Source organism: Impatiens glandulifera, chromosome 3 (assembly GCF_907164915.1).
Source record: "Impatiens glandulifera chromosome 3, dImpGla2.1, whole genome shotgun sequence".
Lineage (NCBI taxonomy): Eukaryota > Viridiplantae > Streptophyta > Magnoliopsida > Ericales > Balsaminaceae > Impatiens > Impatiens glandulifera.
This window is the reverse complement of record NC_061864.1, coordinates 64,251,099-64,274,268: the sequence shown is the minus strand read 5'-3', so window position 1 is coordinate 64,274,268 and position 23,170 is coordinate 64,251,099. Positions and strand designations below refer to the sequence as shown.

The window sequence follows — 23,170 nt, the reverse complement described above, 5'->3', positions numbered from 1 at the left end:
TTTGTGTCATATGAGACTTTGATTATCACAATTTTAACTATGTGAAGTTTTGTTACATATAAAAGAACGACTTTTTTCTTATTTTAATGTATTATTTTCCATATATTCTTAAATAATTTATCATTTGTAAAAAAATCTTAATTTTTACCTAATCTCAAACAACACCTATTCTTTAAGACATTTAAATCACTTTCTATAGTTTGGAACATGTATATTTCAAAAAAAAAAAAAAATACCGAGTTTAAAATACAAATAAATCTAATTAGTAAAATACACACAAAGTTATGTCGTTATAAAATTATGTTATTGGTAAATTTTGAAATTAGGTGAAAAATGATTAAATATATATTTAAAAAAAAAAAAAATCTTTCCTAAAATGACACATTTTTTAGTTACCTAAACTACTTTTGAAAATTTAAAATTCATAAATCTCAATAAAATACTAAATTAAAAAATACTGTATAATATTTTGTAAATAATATTTTATTTTGTAGACATGACAAATTAATTTGAAAATAAGAATACCCACATTTTATATATCCACTTAAAACAAAATCTCAAATGACTAAATTTGTAATAGTTTGAGCTCCATCTTACAAAAATTCAAAATTTATGCCTCGTTTTACACAAATGATTGGAGTTTGAGCCTGAAATTAGGCCTTGTATTATATGTTGACCAAGAAAATTTCCATGTGACAACAAGAATAGAAAACAAGCTCTTTCCTCCCCCACCTTTCTCTTGCTTCACATAAACTTCATGTCAATAATGAAACTTCAATCTTCTTCTTCTTCAATTTCAATTTCAGATGTCTTTTTGTTGCTGCTGCCGATGTCCTTAATGGCGATGGCGGCGGCGGTTATGGTGCCGCCAAACGTAACCTTTCCAGCGATATTGGTGTTCGGAGATTCAATAGTGGATAATGGAAACAACAATGGGCTGTTTACGCAGGCCAGGTGCAATTATCAACCTTATGGAAAAGATTTTATTGGAAATATTCCCACAGGAAGGTTTTCCAATGGAAAGACTCCTGCAGACATTATAGGTAATTAATTTTCAAATATGTCTATAAATTGTCTAAATCCTTACAAGATTTATCGGGTTATTTGAAAATCATTCTAACATAAAACATAATAAGTTACAATTAGATATTGGGTAGGTGGTTTGATATAGTCTGTCTTTTCCTAAAAAATTCATTTCAAATCTTATTTTGCTGGTTGATGTTGATGCTTGAACTCAATTAATTCAATTATAATCATCAAAAAAAAAAAAAAAATTAACAAAAAAGAAATACAATAAACTAAATATAAAAACTAATTTATATATGTACATCTTATCATTTGAAACAAAATTCTAATAAAAGAGGAAAAAAAGAAGTCAAAATACACATATTTGTGTCAAGGTTTAAACTCATAACAAAAAAACATATATAATATTTAAGGTTTACCATATATATATATTATCGCTATAAATCGTCGATTTGATTGTTATTTATTTTGTAAACTCAGTTTGATTTTTTTTTTTTTTTTTTAAATTTAGTGTTATTATATCACTATTAATATTGAGTCTTGATAATTCCAAAATTTAAAGGTAAATAAATGAAACCCATCTAGTAGATGCAATGTAAATTTAAGTATAATATTATTAAGAGCTGTCTTATCTTTGAATTTTTAGATCTTTTAAAGATTTTTTAACTAAAATTTAAGTATCACTTTATTTATCTAGTCATTCTTTTTATATATTAAAATATCAAAAATATTATTTATTTAATTATTTAAATTAATTTATCATTCAAGTGATAAAAAACAATTAAGAGTAATTCAATTCATAATTAAATTTTAATGCGAGAGGAATAATAAAATAAAAACAAAAAAATTAACCCTCATTCAAATAACTAAATAATTTATTCTCTTTTAAAATAATAGATATATACAGTAATGTCTTTTTTTCTTTCTGCATAATCAATGTTTTAATATTTTATTTTAAAAAATTACATTTTCCCTAAAATTAACTTATTCAAAACCATTTTAAATAATTTTACTATTATAAAATTAATGATCAATTAATGTTAACCAATTATATATTATTCCTTTCATTTAATCTATATTAATTTTTAATTTTTTTCTCAAAACATTTTCAGTTAAGCTCAAGAACATTTTTAATAAGCAAATGTTGCAAATAACAGCACCTTACTGTATTTTCTATTTATCATCACTAGTTTTTACCTACCCAACTTCTAATGATATGGATTGAGAATAAATTATAAATAAAATTAAGTGGTATAATAAAATATAATTAAAAATTGAAATCAATAAAATTTCATATATATAGTATTAGTTTAATTTTGAACTCATATATTTTTTTTTAACTAAATTTTATTTTCTATAGCAAGTTAATGCTATCACCCCCACAAAATTACACGTTTCTATATACATATCATGTTTAATTATTGTTGGTCACTTTTTAATGAAAAGTTTTATTAAATGATTTAAAAAATAAAAAACATTTTAATTAATTAAGGTAATTTATGTGACAAAAATCAATTTCTGAATTAAAATGATTTATAATAAAGTGGAGGGTGACGCTGAGATTTTGTTAAAAAATAAATAAATAAATAAAAAATTATATATTTATATAATTGGGTTAAATTTATCAACCACGTGTTTATGTTTGTGAGTAGTTATTCATATGCAATTTATTGAAGAATTAATGATGTCGATTGGCGGCTAAAAATAAATAAATATTCATGGTACACAATAATTAATAATGAACGTGTCCAGTTCCATGGTAGATTGGGGCTTTCATTTTTCTGAGTTTTTTATATTTAAATGCTACATAAAGGTTGCAAAATAAAATTAGAGAAATGATAGAATAAAAAATTTGGAATGGGAAATGAGTGGAAAAATAAATAAATTGTGTGTTCACCAAAATTCTAGAAAACAATGCCTATGTCAACATTAAGGTATTTTCAAATTAATTGATTTTTTATACATGATTTATATGCGGCGGCCTGATTCCCATAATTTAATTGGCTGAAAAAATAAAAATTATTTTCTCTATTCAATTTTTTTTCTTCATTTTTCCAACAAATGATGAGATACACATCATCTTTTTCTTATTAATTTCTCCAGTTTTTCTCTACTATCACTCCTCATCAAATTATTTTTTAAATTAAATTAAATTTAATATATTTTTATGACAATAATTATTAAAATTAATATAATTTAGTGGATTGTTTTCCGAAGTTTTCTATCTAAATTGTCTTGGCATAGATGGTTTTTTCAAAGTTAAATGTTAGTGAACCGGAATGAGTAGTCATGTTATTTGGTTTTCGTCGATGCCTTAATATACTTATTTTTTATATTTTATAAAAGTTTTAAGTTTATTTCTTTATAATAATATAAAAATATATAGAATATTAAAAAATTTATTTATATATATAAATTTATCAAAAAATATTTTATTTATTTTGTATAAATAAGGTATAAACGTTGGATTCCTCCAAATCGAACGGAGAGAAAATGATAGTAAACAATCCCTAAAGTAAAATGAGACGGGAATGGTAAACAAATCATTCGCTCCGATTTGTCTCATTTGTCATCTAGGGGTGGTTCTAAACTGCTCTCTAACTCGCCCCATTCTAAGACAATACTGTCTACACACATTTTTTTCACACACATAGATAACCCAACATTAAACAAGTATCAAAAACATATTTTAACGTCTGATTTTTTTATCTATTAAAAACTATTGTCGTGATTTAAACTACCTTAACGAGTTTCTATTATTAAAATATTATTATTTACCTGAATTAAAAAATAGATTATTATAATTTGTAGCCGAAGAATTGGGGATAAAAGATATAGTGCCAGCATATCTTGATCCAAATTTGCAGCCAAAAGACCTCCCCACAGGTGTAACATTTGCTTCTGGTGGGAGTGGATGGGATCCCCAAACCCCTCAATTTGTTGTAAGTTATTTTTTATTTTTTATTTTTTATTTTATTTTTACATTTAGATGTCATATAAAAAAATTTCATTTTTTTTTTTGTTCATTCGAGTTTATTCCGGGTAGTTAGCTAGCATGACCACAATTATAACACTTTTTTAATTAAATCGTTTTTAATTAATGAAAATCAAAACTTAGATTTCTATTCTAACTAAAGTTTTTAAGTGAGAATGACTTGAAATATTTAACTCATAGATATAATTTTTATCACTTAAACTAACCTAGTAAATTATAAATATAAATTATTGCTATAAAAAAAATCAAGTGTTGTTTATGCATTATAGTTTAATTAATGGTCTTCTTGTCCCTTAAAAAATAATTAATAATATTTGTCTTCTTGTTTATGGACCGCAATAAATGAAAGATAAATGTGTAAACCTACTAGCCTTCGTTTGGTTGGAGATACAATACTGTATATAATATTGTATATATAGTATAATAATAACTACAGTAAATTTAAGTTATTGTTTGGTTAAAAAATATTATATATACAGTAATGTTAAAGGTACAATTTATCCCTTGAATGGGTATAAAATTGTAACAAGTATAGTTAGGTATAAAATTGTCTAATTTTTTTCTTCCTTTTTTAACCCTATTAATTTCTAATTTTTTTTTCTCACATCCTATATTTAAATCATTTTTCTTATTTTAAACTAAGTTCTTCACTGCATTTTTTTTATTTATATTTCAGATTACATAAAATATTTCAAATTAATTAAAAACCCTCTTTAGTTAATTTTATTTTCAGCTTGAATAAATTCTTATTTTCATCTGTATAGAAGGTACCAAAATTCTTCTCAGGTTTATTTTGTTATTATATATTTAATAATATTAATTATTCATAAATATGTATTTAATTATAGGATTTAAAATATAATATATATATAGCATTATTATTTATGTTTAAAAATATTTATATGATATTTAATTATTTTTTATTAGTTTAAATAGAATTAATAAGAAATATTAAAATAATTTATATAAATACAAGAATAAAATAGTCTTTTACTCTTTTTAATACTTTATTATATTACAAACCAAACACAAAATTATAGAACCTATATAATTTATACCTCATTTATTATTTCAACCAAATATTAAACATCTATATAATTTATACTTCTTAATACCCCTATATAAATTATATCCACTTACATCTTATACCTATATAACTAATATCATGTACCAAACGACACCAGGATATTAAATAGTTTTATTGGGAAATCAAAGATCTCATGTTATTTGATTAGATTATGCCTGTTTTAATTATTTAATTAATTAATTAAAGTAGTATCATATCTTTTGATGTAGTGCTTCAGAAATAATAATAAATGTGGCAAATCATATGTCAAATATGTTGCTACTACTATTAAAAATGCTTCTCAATTAGTTTTTATTTTTGAGAATAACAAATTTAAAAAAATTGAATTATTTTACGATATCTTAGAGTTGACTCAATGACATACGATTTCTACATTTGTGTAGTTCATTTGTGTATCCTATTTTTAACCACCACTTCTTAGTCACATATATAAAATCGGTGACTTGCGAATTTCATCACAAGTATCAATGAGATTTGATTCCAATTTAATTTAAACAAATTAGTGTAATATAGTGAATTTGGATTAAAAAACATAGTTAAATAATAAGCTATCAATTGTGTTACAATTTGATCATCATGAACTATAAATGTTTGTCATATATATATATATATAATAATTTTAATATTTTTCTCTGAAAAACAGTTGGTTTACTCGATGGAAGATCAGATAAACTATTTCAAGGAGTACATAGGAAAGCTCAAAGAAGTGGTCGGAGAAGAAATGACCGACTTCATCTTAGCCAACAGCTTCTTCGCAGTGGTTACCGGCAGTAACGATATCACAAATACTTATTACACGCTTGGGCTAAAGCGGCTCCAATACGATATTCATTCGTACTCCCAATTTCTAGCCCAAAATGCTTGTCAATTTGTACAGGTTTGTTACTAATTACTTACATTGTTTGAAAAAAATTATAACTTTACAACAAGACCTTACTCACCTTACTCTATTGTTGATTTTTCATTCGCAAAGGAATTGTACGACCTTGGGGCTCGAAGAATTGGAGTTTTTGGCGTTCCACCATTAGGATGTTTGCCATCACAAAGAACCGCGGTAGGAGGATTGTTGAGGGAGTGTGTGACGGAGTACAATGAAGCGTCTGAAATCTATAGCGACACTCTTTCAACAACACTCGCTTCTCTCAGTCTCACACTCGACGCAAAGTCTAGGATTGTTTTTATCGACTTATACAATCCTATTCTTGATATCATTCAAAACCCTCAACAATATGGTAATTCACTTTACAATTCAATTATTATAATTTAGTTACATTTTGAAAACTTCTTCAATTGATATTATTATTAATTTATTTGTATCTTTCTCTTTTGAATTAGGGTTTGATGTTATAGACCGAGGTTGTTGCGGAACGGGTCTAGTAGAGGTGACTTTTTCTTGTAACCCGCTTACAAAAACATGTCCAGATGATACTAAATATTTTTTTTGGGATGCTTATCATCCTACTGAAAGAGGGTATAGAATTTTAGTCAGAAAAATACTTCAAAAGTATATTAGTAAGTTATACTAACTTATAATTAATTCTCTTAAAAGTTTTAAACTACTAAATGTTTATATATGTGTGTTATCACATATTTCAATTTGAAATTGTATTTTATTTTTTGTTTTGATGTGATAATTAGAAGTTGTATATCATCCTCTCCAATAAAGATAATTATTTGTAATATTATAATATTTTATGACTCATTTTCAGGTATGGATTAATAATTTGAGGTGTGTTATTTGATAAAAAAAATAGTTATTTGTTATTTGATAATATTTATTTGATAAAAAATAGTTATTTGAGATTTGTTTTAAAATAAATTATTTAAAATTTAAATTTATTAAAAAATATAAAAATATATTAATTAATAATTTAATAGTTAGAAATATGATTAAAAAATATTTAAAATACCTAAAGTACCACACACAAACACACACACATATATATATATATATATATATATATATATATATATATATATATATAATTGTTTTAATCATTTATTTTTTATTTAGGAGATTGATTCATGTATAAAAAATCTAGGATGCATTATAGGCCAAAACAATGGCGGCTACCATGGTTGGGTGGACTATAGAGGACTTTTAGTTTAAAGTTGTTTTTTTCTTTAAATAATTTTTACGAATTAAAAAACAAAAAAAAAATTAATTTAGTACGACTAGTTGTGGGTTAGAGAGTACTGTAGATATAATATAAATTTTTTGTCACACTATCTACTGCTAGATAATTATTATTATTAATTTTAGAGAGTAATAAATTAATTTTTTTGAGCTGGGTTTCAGTTCAGTACGGTATAATGTAAGACCAAAATAAATTTATATGAAAGACTGACTATTATAGATTAATGTTTACCATTATTTGTTACATTTTTTTTATTTTGTCAAAAGAAAGTTTGATCAAAAGAATTTTCCGGAAATTAATTTAACATTTTATCAAAAAGTAATTCTTTCATTTGCTTTTTATACAAACTTATTTCATTTAATTGAATCACATATTTTAAATCAAATTAAAACAGAATAACTTTCATTTTTCTATTTTGATAATTTTAATTTTATTTTTTATAATTGTAACAAAATAAATTATAACCAGTGACATATATAAAAAGAATAAAAATAATGAATGGTTAGGACATCTAATTATATATATATATATATATATATATATATATATATATATATATATATATATATATATATATATATATATATATATATAAAGTTTAAATTGGATTCTTGTTGTTGGGGACCTCAAAGAAGAAAATATCTCTTAGGTCAAAATAAGTTGCTATAGAAGAGCAACTCATAATTATACAAATAAAAAATTATCTTCTCATTATGCATATTCATGACCTCCATGCATAAAATATCTATCATGTGAGACATTATAAGTCAAAATCAGTTGAGTTGGAATAGTAACAATTATAAAAGGTTATATATATATAAATAAATCTTTTTAAGATTTGAATTTGGGTTACTTTATTAAATAGTGTTTGGAGACTCAAACTATTATAACTTGAGTAATATAAGGTTTCCTCGTAAAAGAACGTCTGTTTCTTATCTTTTAACGTATTTTTTTTCTTAATTAATTTACAAAATTTGAAAAATGAAAATAGCTTCTTCTTTTTTTTTTTTATAATTATTTTTATTTATTTTTACAACTATTCTCACATGTCATACTGTCATACAATTTCGAAGGCATTCAAACCCCGTTTGGTAGTTTAAAATAAGTATAGTTCGAAAAGTTTTTTTTAATTTAAAACACAAATATGTCTAAATATTATACCGTACATAAATTATACCGTTTCGAGATTTTGTGAAAAAAATATAAAATTTATCTATTTTTGAATTTTTTTTCAAATCTTTCCTAATTAGATAACATATTTTAGTCTACTAAACCACTTTCTCTAATTAAAAATCTAAAACGTTTTTATTTATGAATATGACAAATTAATTAGAAAAAACAAAAATTATACGTTAAAATAAAAATACATACATTTTATCTAATTGGAAAAGTCTCCCCTAATTAAAATTGTGAGAGATAGAAGTCTTTAATAAAATTGAACCTTATTTAATGAAAACAATTAAATTTTGAATCTTAAATAACAATGAAATAATGTATGAAGTCGTATCTATAATATATGAGTAAAGATAGAGAGCAAGACTAAGACATCTACTCCACAACAACCCTTAATTTAACAGCCACGTGGAAAAAATAAACTACGGTAAAAATAAAATAAAAAATTTATCATGTAAAAAGTTATAGAGAGAAAGCCATGTTTGGGAAAACTCCCGAACATGACTTTCTCTTTCTAACTTTATCTCTCGCTAACTTTTTTATATTTATAATTTTTTCTCTCTAACATTTTTCATGATATTTTTTTTATTGCTTGCTTATTTTTTCTACGTCGTTGGGGTCGGGAGTTGATGTCCCATCATCGCTCTCTATTCATATTCATAATATATATATATATATATATATATATATATATATATATATAACCCAACACAATAAGTTGACTATAAGACACGATCGGCATAGGCGACATGATATTGTCTTTGAGTCGGAAGTCATAAAATTGGCGCCGAAATGACTCGCCGTATGAAAGCAATACTCTAACCACTGAGTTAAGTAGGTCATTTATTCTCATAAAGAGAACCAAACAAAAGGGACTTATTGTATTGATGGAGTCTGCTTTAAAATCGCCCGCCCTGCACCCACCCCCGAGTATGGGAATCACACAAGATTAGATTAGAAACCTCTGGTAAAATGCCCGCTCGTAACCCAGCAGAACAAATTGAATCATTCCTCATTTTGCACTTTTGTTGCTTTGAAGATCATCGTAGTAGCCAAACTAGCTGTTCTCTCTTTCCCGGCAATGTCAGATCCGGAAGAGCCGGCTTGACTTTCTCTGTGGTTCGGTTTCCCTTCTTTTCTGTGATAGCTAGGCCTGGTAGCATGTTTGCTAGTCTTGTCGGACTAGGCTCGACCGTGGGAAATTTACTTATTAAAGAAAGAATGACGTAGGTAGACTAGTCGAGCATTCCCGGCCCACCAACCGAAACCAGTGGTTTCTTGGTCACGACCAGCTAAAGCTGGGTAGCCAAGTGCGGAGCGGATAACTTCTGAAAGCATCTAAGTGTCTTCGTCTTCTGGATTGAACGAAAGTTGTGTATCGAACCCTCCCGCAAATGAAGGCGCTGCGCCGGAGGAGCCTGCTATCGTAACAAACAACCTGGGATTGGCCAGATCTTGAACCGAACGAAGTGTTCAGAACTTTTTCCTTCGGGTGAAGAACGAAACAACTAAAAGGTGAAGGTCTGAAGCTCGCCCTATTGACTAAAGGAGGGTGTAACAAGTGCATAATGTCCGCTGGAACGCCCATGGATTTTATCATCAACTTGATGAATTAATATTTTGGTAATTCCTCGTGAGGGGATGAATCAAGAGAATTCTGCGCAGCAGCTACAAAATGAGAGTTCGATAGAATATATAATAAGGATATACAAAAAAAAACAAATCCCAACGAAAAAGCAGAATAAATAAATTTGTACGATTATTATGATATTACATATTCTAACTTGCTTGAATCCCCCTCCCAAAAAAAAATAAATGGATTTGTTATTTGATTTACATTGATCAAAGGAAGTGTGATCGGCATAGGAGGCACAACACGATCGGCACGAGTGGCACAATATGCACAGGTGGCACAACCCGATCTGCACGGACAAAACGATATTGTATTAATCAAAGAAAGCGCAATCGGCACAGGCGGCACAACCCGATCTGCACGGACAACACGATATTATATTAATCAAAGGAAGCGCAATCGGCACAAGCGACACGACACGATCAACACAGGCGGCACAATATTGTCTAGCGACGTTCTGTTGTGTAGTTGGCTTTGACTATTATTTCTAGTTTTTGATTTCTTTTAGCTGTATTTTTGGGATCTGCTGGTTTCCATTTACTGTGCAGTTTTCTCCTCAATTAGGCTGGTCTGGGTTGGGTGGCTTTGTTGGCTCCTTTATTATAATATGATGCTACAAATTACTGTTGTTGATTTCTGATACAATTATAAATTGTTGATAGTTGCTAAGGCATTTGGCTGTCTGCTGCGCAGGCTGAACCACGATGAGCCTATGCTCGACCAGCCTCCACTCAACCAACCTTCTCAACCGAACTAAAAACATAAAGAAAAATAAAGAGAATTTAGAGAAATTGGCTGAAAGGGCTGTCACTTCTTCTAGGTGTCCGACCGGTCACAACGTTGCTGATGTAGATGACACTGACTTCAATCCAATTGTTGCATCGACCACTCACATGGCTGGTCTATCAACCAGTTACGCCCATCTCCTGACTCATCTCCCAACTGGCCATGACGCCCCTCCCTTGACCGGTCATGTATCCTCCACCCCGACCGTCCCGATTACTGTCAACCAAACCAGTAGCGCTACTCTTTCGATAGGCCATGTTGCTGCCACCCTGACCGGTCACGATGCTGTTTTTCCAATAGGGCTCACCTCAGCCACTACGACATGTCACGACATCCCCACCCCGACCGTTCAAATCCCCGATAAGTCGTGGACCATGGGACGAAATGAAATCGCAAATCTGGCAGGCATTAAGAACTAAATTCTCAAATCTCTTGCCCAGTTCCAAATGCATGAACTTGTCATGACCAATGAAAGGAGCGAGAAAATCATTTTCCAATTCAAAATCTAATTCGAGCAAGATTGAAACTCATTCGACAAAACTGAATACGAGGAAATCATTCTGTGGCTGGTTAGTGTCATGAAGGAGTTCTACAAGTGCCCAAAAACATATGCCTACACTACACAAACAAATGCAAACCAAACATGGCAAACCAATAAGGTTTGGGGAAATACGGGACAACTAATGGAGGCAAGCTCAATGTGGATCATAGCCTAAAAATTAAAACGCTCGAACACCCGCTCCAAATCGAACTCCCCCTAGAAATTGAAGAGGAATGCATCAACGATTAGAAGCGAGTTGTCATCGGTCACTTAATGGGCACCCACAAGGCCCCATTCTGACCAATCAAGTCCGCCCTTTTCTGACAATGGAGCGAAAAGGGACTTAAAAAAGTCAAAGTCAACGACTTTGGCTATTTCTTCCTCACTTTTGGCACGAAGACCGAAGCCCAAGCCATTGCCGACTCAGATTTCACCTTCATGTCCAGCTTATGTTTCAAGCTTGCCAAATGGAATGAAGAAATGGACATCAATAGAAAACCGCCACAATCTGAACAAGTGTGGGTGAGACTAATAAATATTTCACCGCACCTTTGTAATGCCAAAGCACTTGCCTACCTCACCGGACTCATTGGAAAGTCGCTTAAGCTCGATCCCAATTTTGACTCGTTTGAACGAGTCACGTTTGCTCGTGATTGCATTGAGATCGATTCAACAAGTACAAAACCAGAAAAATTCGAGTTAAGATGCCGGAATGGAAATATGGCTGTCATTGAGGTCATGTACGAGCAGCCGAAAAAAGTGGACGGAGAAAAGCAAAAGAAACCCGTGGCCACCCCCGAACAAGAGAATCTCAAGGTGGTTAAGAAATCCTATATCGAAATTCTCAAAGTAAATGAAAACCACAACGAACACGTAAACGAGAACCAAACTGATCCTGATCCCACCGAGCCTGAAACCGAGGCTCTTTTCCACTAATTAGGTTCGAAAAGCCCGACGTCGATGTGGATGATAGCGAAAGCCAAAACATCTCAAAAACCATGAGCTCCGAAACCAAAGAAAGCCGCAACGTTGTTAAAGAAACCACCTTAGGGGAAACAACTCATACGCTAAACTCCAAACTCAAGCCTAGAAGAAAAAAAAGTGACAAGAGAAGCTAGCGAAGACGAAGAAGCTGGAACTCTATCTGGAAATATATCCCAAAAAGACATAAGGGTGACAAGAAAGAAGGAAAGAAAGAATAAGGGCAAAGACAAGAGAGACAAGTCCGAGAAAATCAACCCCTATTGTCTTTTTTTAGTTGATTGATTGTTAGTTTCATTCCTTATTCATTTTTGTACTATGATTTCATGGCCTCTATGGATTTCTTATGACCATCGTGTGTTGACTTTGAGCAAATTGTTGTAAGCTTAATTTCAGCTACTCCTTTTACTCTTTACATGTCTTTTTAATTAATGACATAAGCCATTTCTGAAAAGAAATTTTTTTTTGACTATAAAACGTTTAAAGGTTAAAGAATAATTAAGATAAAGAAAAAATTACCTAAGAAATTTAAATATTATAATTTTCATCTCACTAAAATCATTCTGATTTAAATGAGAATTATTCAAACACTCTCAATTATTATTAAAATTGTCATTGTTCAGGAAAATAAATCATATATAAATAATGTATAAATAAATGTAAAAACAGTTAAATAATTTATTTTTAAAGAATAAATTAATGAAATGTATCCATATATATATATATATATATATATATATATATATATATATATATATATATATATATATATGTGAGTGCTTAGAAAGAATCTGACAACCCCATTTTCTGAGCTATGAAGAAAAATCGTTCTTCCTCTTTCACTCAATTACCAATTTCAGTACTTATAAATGTATTTTTACCTTTGTGGTTAATGTTACTGGTTTCGGGAATCGTGAAAATGGCGGCGGCAATTATCTTGCCGGCAAACGTAAGCTTTCCGGCGGTGTTTGTGTTCGGAGATTCACTTGTGGATAACGGAAACAATAATGCACTTCTAACGCTGGTCAAGTGTAATTTTCCACCATACGGAAGGGATTTTCAAGGCGGTTTTCCCACCGGGAGGTTTTCCAACGGGAAGACTCCTCCCGATATTATAGGTACCATCCACCTCGACAACTTTACATTAATTTAAAGCGTTTTAACTCAGAGTTAAATCAAATTTTTTTGTCTACTAAACTCTATTCTTTACGAAAATTTTAAATGATTTATATATAATCAACATCAAATTAGAAAATTTAAAATAATAAATTAATAAAATATAAAAATAAGAATAAAAACACAAACTTGTATATCCTTAAATTTGAATTCTATGAATGTGGGGATAGTTGTTAAATTTAAAAAAAATATATATATTGTTTTAATTTGTTTAGTTAGATGAAATTTTTTTTTTAGCTTTTAAAAAAATCAAAAGCAACCCATTTTAAGAGTTGAAGGTTATATTCGATTTGTTAATTTATGGTAAATTTGATATTTAATTGCTTATAATTAATTAATAAATAATATATCCAAATGGCTCATCGATCTATTAAATCTAACCTAATACTTATAAGTCTTGTACATATAAATTAATATTTAATAGTTGTAAATAAGTGAACTTAGAAAATCATATTTAATGTTTTATTACATATATATATATATATATATATATATATATATATATATATATATATATATATATATATATATATATATATATACTTATTATGTACTTAAGTGTATAAATATTTATTCAAAAAAAAATAGTACTAGATTTTAAATAATAAGGATACACTTATCTTTGATTTGTTAATTTACTATTTATGTGTTGTACAATTTAAAGAAAAAAAAAAAGAACGTATACCAAAAATAATATATATATAAACAAATCAAAATAAATCTGAAGTCACAAATATATAAACAGTAACAATATTTATATTAAAATTATAGACAAAAGTTTTAATCTTTAGATAGAGACAAAGCATCTAAATATGTTATCATCCCAACATTATTACAAGCCAAATTAGGGTAGAAAAATTCCAAATGATTTTGAATATGATATAAGTCTATATATAGTGGCAAAATTAAAATTGAAATTTTATTAAATAAGAAGAAGAATAAATTATGAGTGTTCCTCATGTAGTGGGCCTTTTATTTTAAATATCTAGACCTTATTTATTTTATTTCTATAAAATCTGTTATCAAATTAATTAACAAGCTCATACTAGATAGATTAGATTGATTATAAATAATATTTTAAATACGAGTCTTATTTAAGAGAATTTTGGTTCGATTTGAATTAAGAAATCATTAAATAAAAATGGAGCCATACATTTTAATATTAGTTAAAGGTGGAAAACATTGTCAAACTTTTCATTCAAATATGAATAATTGATATTCTCTATCATTTTGTTGAAATTTATTTTTTCACCAAAATCCCAATTTGGATAACTTTTATTATATGTGGCTCAAATTTTTATCCATAATATTTAAAACTTGAATTTTAACCATTTTAACCATAAGTATTTTTTTCAGTTAGATAGGTTGATCAAGAGAAAAAAAAGATTCATATTTCTTTTTAAAAATGAATCAAATACAACATTTAATAATTACAAGATAACAAACATATATGTTGAGTCCATCTACAAATATTTTAAAATTTGAGACTCATCAATTTTAGAATTTAATAAAAAGACAATTTAAAATTTAAAATTCGAGATTCATCCAAATAGATAGGATAAAATTCAAACCCAAATAATTATGCCATTTCTTTTTAGAAAAAAACATTGATATAGGAAGAATTGAGTGACTAATTGAATTATGTCAATTTTTTTGGGATAAATTTAAATTCATCTTATCAAGACTATATATTCGACAAATTTGATGTATCATATATTGAATTAATTTAATAATTTTTTTACATCGACTCTGTCTATATACATCCTTATAATTCATATTGAATATGGACTAATTTTACTCAGTTTTGTTATTAACAAAATTAAGAATATAAGAAAGTCATATGATTTTAATTAATATATTTTAATTACAGATTGAATTAATCCTGTTATTTGAATATACTTTATATCTAACCATAACATGTGGTTTTTATTCTATCAAAATGTTATATTCTAATGAATTTGAGCCAAGTTCTCAAATAAGTGCTTCTAATTCATGTATTTTCATTGGGATCATCAAATATTTTTAAACACAGCAAACAAATTAATTAATTTCAGTTGTTAGATTATTTACAATATTTATGAATTTGCAGCTGAAGAATTGGGGATAAAAGATATAGTTCCAGCATATCTTGATCCAAAATTGCAACCAAAAGACCTCACCACAGGTGTAACATTTGCTTCTGGTGGAAGTGGATGGGATCCTCAAACACCACTCTTAGCTGTATGTTTTGATTTCTACTTCTTTCTTTCTTAATTAAGTATCAATTATTATGTCCTAATCAAGAGTTGTTTTTTCAAAAAAACCAGCTAGTTTACACAATGGAAGATCAAATGAATCACTTTAAGGAATATATAGGAAAGTTAAGAGAAGTTGTTGGAGAAGAAAAAACATGTTTTATCTTAGCCAATAGCTTCTTTGTAATCGTGGCCGGCAGCAACGATATTACAAACACTTATTATAGCGTTGGGCTAAGACGACTTCAATATGACATTAATTCCTACTCCCAATTTCTAGCTCAATCCGCTTCTCAATTTGTACAGGTTTGTTGCTTAAAACTTTTAAAAACAACTCAAATTATTTTAAAAAAATAACTATTGTCACAATTAAAGGGTTTATATGAACTCGGGGCTAGAAGAATTGGAGTATTTGGCGTTCCTCCACTAGGGTGTTTGCCATCACAAAGAACCACGATAGGAGTATTAATGAGGGAATGTTTAGCCGAGTACAACCAAGCGTCGGAAATCTATAGCGACACTCTTTCATCAACACTCGCATCTTTGAGTCTCACACTCGATACAAATGCTAGGATTGTTTACATGGACCTATACAATCCTATTCTAGATATCATTCAAAACGCACAACAATATGGTAATTCAATTATTAGAATTACTTGTACATTACTTGTACATTTTGAAATTAAAACTTTCTATGACATTTTCTTTAATCTTTTTTTGAACTATAGGGTTTGACGTCGTTGACAAAGGTTGTTGTGGGACGGGTCTAACAGAAGTTACTTTTACATGTAACCCGCTTACAAATACATGTGGAGACGATACAAAATATCTATTTTGGGATGCTTATCACCCGACCGAAAGAGGTTACAGAATTATAATTCGACAATTACTTCAAAAGTATCTTAGTAAGTTATACTAGGTATAATTTGTACAAGGTTTATGCATATCTATTCAGCCAATACTTCCTTCTTGTGTGAATGTGCATTTGAGGAACCACTACCAGCTGTTGTAGTACTATTACCGTTATTATTGTTATTACTGTTATTACTGTTATTACTGTTTTTTCGAATCCTTATAAGATCTGTAAACCTCTGAAGTAAAGCTCTCCTTTTCCTAGGAGAATGTCGTCCATCGATTATGTCATTATCGTGATCAGATTCTAACGGCTCTGTTTCATGATCTGAATTATGAATATCTCCTTCAACTGTATCCTTAAACTGAGATGGCATTCTTCGATGAACAGGAGTTCGAACTTCAGATTTAGGCGAATCGAGTTCTGTATCAAAGATTGAACCTTTAAGAGCTTCTGCTCTTTCAGGATCTTCGTCTTCTTCTTCATCTTCCTCAGGTAAAGAAGCTACCTTTTCACATTCCATGAAATTATCATCTTCGAATTCACTTCCACCTCTTTTCAGCTCGCTTATGTCGAAACTGAATGTTTTGAACCGTTTCTTACCGGTAGTATCCTCAATTGGAGTAGGACAGAGTTCGACTTTAGTTTGATTTATGAATTTTTCCTCTTTAGGTGGAGCTGTTGAAGAAGATAGTAATCGTTTTAATTCCTTTACACTTTCCTTGGCTGCTGCCTCGCTAATCCTAAGGCTTTCGATTTCGCGTGTTATAATGTCTAAAGCTTCGTCTTTCTCAGCTAAACATTCTTTGAGTATGGTATTCTCTTCCGTTGCAATGACTGCAGATTCCTTAGCCACGTTTGCTTCTTTCAGACCTTGTTTGAGAATATCTCTGAGTTTGTGATTTTCTTCTCTTAAGGTTCTTGCAGTTGTTTCAGCCATTTTAAGAGATTCAATCAAACGGGTATTGTCTTCTTGTGTTAGACCCTTTTCATCTTCGAAATTCTTTATGCAATCAACTAAACCTGTTTCTTTATCATTCCATGCAAGAAGGGATTCCTCTGCTTCTGATCTTAGTCTTTCGATTACGTTCTTTTGAAACTCGTTTTCTTTCTTGCTTTCGTCTAGAAGCTTCGAGTATTTCTCCTCGTTTGTTCTTAACAACTCCTTGAATTGTTTGGATTCGGCTCTGACTTGTTCGAGTTGTAATTCGGTTAACGCGAGTTTCTCCTTAGTTTGGTTTGATTCTGTGGCGACTTCCTTTAATGCTAAAGCTAACCCATCCATTGCTTTTGTACTCTGTTCTTCAGCATCTATAGCGGATTTCAGTTGGTTTCTTAGTTTCTCGTTTTCAGACAAAATCTTGTCAAATTGTTGTTGTTGGGTTTTCGCTCTTTGATCATTGTTGATCGCATCTTCTTTCGTTTTCATTTCTCTTTCAAATGACTGTTGCTTCATTACATTAAAGGATGATTGTCTTGAGGCGGACCTCTGCGTTTCTTCTTGCTGCATCTTTGAAACTGTAGTAAATGTATTAGATGATTTTTATCAAATGGAAATTAATGGGAAAAAGTTATAGAGAAATCATACATTGGATTTTGAAGAAATTGATGTAGAAAACACAGAAAAATGTGAAATATCAGAATAATGTTTAAGCGGGGAAGATATTGTTCTGTGTTTTGAAGGTGGTGAGTAATATACGCATACCCCAAAACAAGCAATACCTTTCAGAAAATGGAAGAACCAAATTGATCTAATAACAAATACACAAATACATTTATTTTCATTTAAAAAAAGTATATATAAATAATGAAAAATATAAAAATAAAAACAAAACACAAACACATCCCAAATTACTACTACTACTGATTGTTTATTCTATAATCTTCTTATTCTATGTTGTTCTTACGGTTCTTGACTGGTTTTGATTTCACCATATGAATGGATATTAGCAGTGGCACCTAAAGGGGGCTTTGGGGCTGGGCCTCCTCCAACCATAAAAGTTTTAACATATTATATATATGTATATATTTACCAAATAAGGCTTTGTCATGCTGGTTTTGGAGAAATGAAGGTTAGGTGATCAAACCCTGCCTCTACATTTTTTATAATAACCTCACACTTTCTTTTTAATATATAAAATAATGATTTACAAATACATGATACATATTTATTTTTAGTTATTTATTTTATGTAGGATATAAAATAATGAAGATGTTCTATAAACGAATTTGTACTTCTACATCACATGACCAGTCTGAGCCTTCTCAATCAATTAATGAGCCTACTAATAAGTCTAATGTTACTGATCAAATATACATGGTTAGAATATATCATATCAAAAGATGCATCATTTTGTTTTTTAGTGTAATCTTTTTAAGCCTTTAAATAGAGAAAACGTAGATGATACCTTTATAGGAGATGGGTACAAAAATTAGAAAAGGGCATTAGAAAGATTCAATCGACATATGATAATTTTAAATAGTTGTCATAATGAAGTTATAATTCAATTTGAATCATTTCAAGATCAAATACATAGCATGAGAAACGTTTTACGTATACATGATTGTGATATAGAAATAAATTATCGCACCCATTTAACGACAATGTTTGATGTAACACGCTTTCTATTGAGGCAAGAATTACCTTTTCGAGGACATGATGAGTCAAGTAGCTCATCAAATAAAGGTAATTTTCTTGAATTGATTGATTGGTATAGTCAACGTAATGAAGAGATTTTGTCTTCTTTTGTACCGACTAATAGACAAGAATAATTTAGTAATTGTGCTTGTTATTATTTTTATGTAATTATCGAGTAAAATTTTAATTAAAAAATGCATTTATTTGATCGCAAAAAAATGCTACGTTACTATGTATTTGCCCCCCGAGAAAATATTTCTGGGTCCGCCACTAGATATTACCCTCTTGTTTAATATTTCTTTCATAATCACTCTTGTTTGACGTGAATGACCTAGATAATAGTGTCTTCAATTCAAATAGACTAACTAAATAAGCTTCAACTGTAACTATGACGGAGTTCTGAAATCTCAGATCTGTATTGAAATCTTGTGCAATCTCACGAACAAATCTTTGAAATGGAAGTTTACGGATCAAAAGCTCATACTCTTTTGGTACTTACGAATCTTTCTCAAAGCAACTGTTCCTAACGAAACTTGTGAGGCTTCTTCACACCTCTGGTAACTGGAGAAGATTTTATAGCCGCCTTCATCGCTAGTTACTTCCTCAACTCCTTGTCTTTAGTCGATTTCCTAACGAGGTTTGTTTTGTGCACGTCATTTGAATAGAGATAATATGGACAAATAAAAAAAACTTTGTAAACAAGTGAGAGCAATTGAGAAAATGAGAGATAATTGAAAAAAATGAAGAACTCTGATAAATAAATAAGAAAAATAGTGAATATGAAAAGTCATGTAGGATATAATGATGTATCAGAGAATTATGATTTTTCTTTTTAATTTTTAGACCATAAGATATAATAATGTGAATTATGGACCTGTCACATGTACTTTAAAAAGAGAGTTAAGAAAATAAATTTGTTTTAGATTTTATATTTTATATTTTAATATTAAAAAAACAAAATAATATATTATATATTATTAAGTTCGAAAAAGCTCGACAAGCCATCAAGCCAGTATTATATAAGCTCCACTCGAGATCGGTTAAAGTAAAAGTTCAAGTTTAGCTTTAACCAAATGACTTGATTCTTTCGTAACTAAATTGCACCCTCATTATATTCATAACAAAATGGAGATACAAAATCTAAATAATAAAATATTAAAAATTATTATTTCATCCTCCTTAATATTTTCTGGATAACAAATTTTATATTAATTTCTGTATAGCCAAGATCTTTTTAGTTGTAACATATAAGATACCAAACTACCCTCCCTTCCTCATTTAATCATATATTTGCCCTTTCCACTATATTTCAGCATCCTTAGGTATATGAGTATTTTTACTATAACTATGTTTAGTTATAAATAAATTAAAATTAAAATTGAAATTAATTTAGTATTCAATATATATATATATATATATATATATATAGAAAACTACCTATAGAGTTACTTAGTTAAAATATACTTAAGAAAGTTATTTTATTTTAATTTTGTTGCCTAAAATCTTGGGTTATACACTTATTTTGTAATAACCATTATTTATAATTTTAATTTTTTATATGTTTAAATCTTTCTTTTTCACCATTTTTGTTTCTATTGGATGATTGATCTTGATTTCAAGATATAAAATTATTACAAATTTAATATATTTTATACCGAATGAAAAAATAACGAAATATAGTTATAATAAAAAAACTAATTTAACGGCCAAAGGGCAATATTGTGATTAAATGATTATGATAGTTTGGTAGGTTACATCTAAAGAGGAAATAGTATAAATTAACTAACAAAACAGAGAACCGGACGCGAAAGATTCATAAGTGCCTCACTCCATCTTGATCCGATATTGGATCTTTTCACTCTCCTAGAAGAAGTCTCGGTCTTTTCCATTCGCTTATCAATGAAGGTGTCGATATCAAATAATCCTCGCTTATCGCCGCAGAATGGCAATAGGCCGCCTTTTCCATGTCTTGATGCATCAAGAAGCCACAGAGATTCAACGTGGACACCATCGGAGGAGCAGGAGCATGAGCATGAGCAGGCAAGTCTTCTTTATTATGTTCTATGTTTATAATTAATTAATAGCAAGAAATGATTCTTTATTATGTTGTTGTTGCTGCTTCTTCCAGGAAATAATTGTTACTCCAAGTTTGCCAAGAAGTCGAATCAACCTGTCTTCGGTTTCAAATTATTCATCAGAATATCAACAAAGATCATGCAGGGTTCCTCTAAGTGGCTTCAGGCAGCCCCCTCCTCCATGTCTGCCACCATTCCCATTTGTTAGAATTCCTTATGGGTCTTCTCCTTGGGGAGGAAGACCTATGGTGAATTATTGCCCTGCTCAGAGTAATCAAAATTACTATAGAAGTGTAATCTTCAGGCCCCCCCATCCCCATGGAGAACATGAGGCATCTCTTGGCAGGGGGTTCAATAGACCACCACCAGGTCCACCACCACCACCTCTTCCTTGTATGCTAATGATCTCTTTCTTTCATTGAATAGAAGAAGAAATTTGTATATTTTTCTTAAACTTTTTGTTGTTCTATTATGTCTGGATTTCTGCAGATGTTGTGTCTCCACATTCATATCATGTTGGTCGGCCATTTATTGTTCCTGGACCATCGAGACCCCTTTCACCACCACACATGCCTTTACCTACCCGACCTCCTGCATTGACTGTTTTAGTAGTCAAGCAGATAGATCATTATTTTAGGTACTTATTTGCTTTACATTACCATCATGGATTGGAAACTTTATTAAATCATGCCATTTCATTGTGACCCTAGTGAGGAGAATTTGGAAACTGACCACCATTTGAAATCCCTCATGGATGATCAAGGCTGGGTACATGTTGATGAAATTGTTAAATTTCCCAGGGTAAGTTATTTCTTGACAATTGGGTTACTAATATTACATTACTTTCATTTCATTAGAAAAATAAAATTGTGAACATGTGTTGATAATCTTGGGATCTCATCTATCCAAATTACTCAAGCAGATTCATTTTTTGGTAATAATCTCTTCATTAGCAGGTTCGGAGTTTGACCCACAACATTACGTTGATACTAAAGTCTTTGATTGTGCGTTCAAAAGTTGTGGAAGTAAAGGTAATACTTATTCTACTAATGAAAACATTATATGATCTATTCCCTTTAAGAATGACTTAAGTGGAAATTGCAGGATAAATGTATTAGAAGAAAAAATGGATGGGAGAAATGGATAAAAAAGAGTGTTGACCAGGCTTCTAACAACAACTAAAAAACAGTATTTGTCATGCTACAATGAATGGAAAACAATTGAAGAAGATGTAATAAATTTCTTTCTTTCATTTTGAGACAAGTTGAGCTCTATGTACAAATAGGGTGTACTACTAATACTAGTGACTATTTCTTCTATAGTCTTCTTTTTCTATGCTGATCTTAGGATTCTTGGCTGGTTTTGATTTCAGCATATGAATAGATATTACTCTTGTTCAATGTTTCATTCTTTTTTTTACCATTAATTGCTTTATTAGTCATGATGAATGGTGATTCTTATGTATAACCACCATTTCTAGTTCAATGTTTTTATCCAATTATTTCATAAAATAGTAGAAAAGGGTAATATTGAGATTTAAATAGAAACTTAGTTTTAACATTTCTCAAGAGGGATCATGGTTAGTAACCAACTAACAATAGTGGATTCAAAGACAAGTTGAAAGCAAACTAATCCTTTTGTTTGTTTGTTTGTTCTAAGGTACTATTTGAAATTAATCTAAGAGTTTAATAAATTGAAAATTATTTAAATAAATTTTAGTTTATGTAAAAAATATTGAGTGACTTTGAATTTTATTTAATTTTTTTTGGGATAAAATACTTAAATGCATTATATAATAATGATAAATTAATTATTTTTTAAAATTAATATTTTA

At 29.3% G+C, this 23,170-nt stretch overlaps 3 protein-coding genes across 5 annotated transcripts; 2 read left to right on the top strand and 1 right to left on the bottom strand.

Annotated features, from left to right (window-relative positions):
* The first annotated feature begins 823 nt into the window (after positions 1 to 823).
* Positions 824 to 16,886, top strand: LOC124932033 (GDSL esterase/lipase EXL3-like). Of its 3 annotated transcripts, none has more exons than XM_047472634.1 (5): positions 824 to 1,043; positions 3,838 to 3,968; positions 5,752 to 5,985; positions 6,082 to 6,340; positions 16,499 to 16,886. In XM_047472634.1, exons 1-5 carry the CDS (start codon positions 830 to 832, stop codon positions 16,687 to 16,689), a joined length of 1,029 nt encoding a protein of 342 aa, XP_047328590.1. In that variant the 5' UTR covers positions 824 to 829; the 3' UTR covers positions 16,690 to 16,886. The 3 variants fall into 3 exon arrangements, with proteins under 3 accessions (XP_047328590.1, XP_047328591.1, XP_047328589.1); XM_047472635.1 differs by lacking the exon at positions 16,499 to 16,886 and adding an exon at positions 6,444 to 6,786; XM_047472633.1 differs by lacking the exons at positions 824 to 1,043; positions 3,838 to 3,968; positions 5,752 to 5,985; positions 6,082 to 6,340 and adding exons at positions 13,148 to 13,478; positions 15,626 to 15,756; positions 15,843 to 16,076; positions 16,146 to 16,404 and having other exon boundaries at positions 16,499 to 16,823.
* Positions 16,718 to 18,133, bottom strand: LOC124930627 (WEB family protein At3g02930, chloroplastic-like). Its single transcript, XM_047470955.1, has one exon. It carries the CDS (start codon positions 18,131 to 18,133, stop codon positions 16,718 to 16,720), a length of 1,416 nt encoding a protein of 471 aa, XP_047326911.1.
* Positions 18,134 to 21,160: 3,027 nt separating this feature from the next.
* LOC124930626 (la-related protein 1A-like) lies at positions 21,161 to 22,741 on the top strand. The gene is made up of 6 exons (XM_047470954.1): positions 21,161 to 21,301; positions 21,390 to 21,729; positions 21,826 to 21,973; positions 22,047 to 22,137; positions 22,293 to 22,367; positions 22,441 to 22,741. The coding sequence occupies exons 1-6, from the start codon at positions 21,161 to 21,163 to the stop codon at positions 22,516 to 22,518; spliced, it is 873 nt and encodes a 290-aa protein (XP_047326910.1). The 3' UTR covers positions 22,519 to 22,741.
* The last annotated feature ends 429 nt before the right edge of the window (positions 22,742 to 23,170 follow it).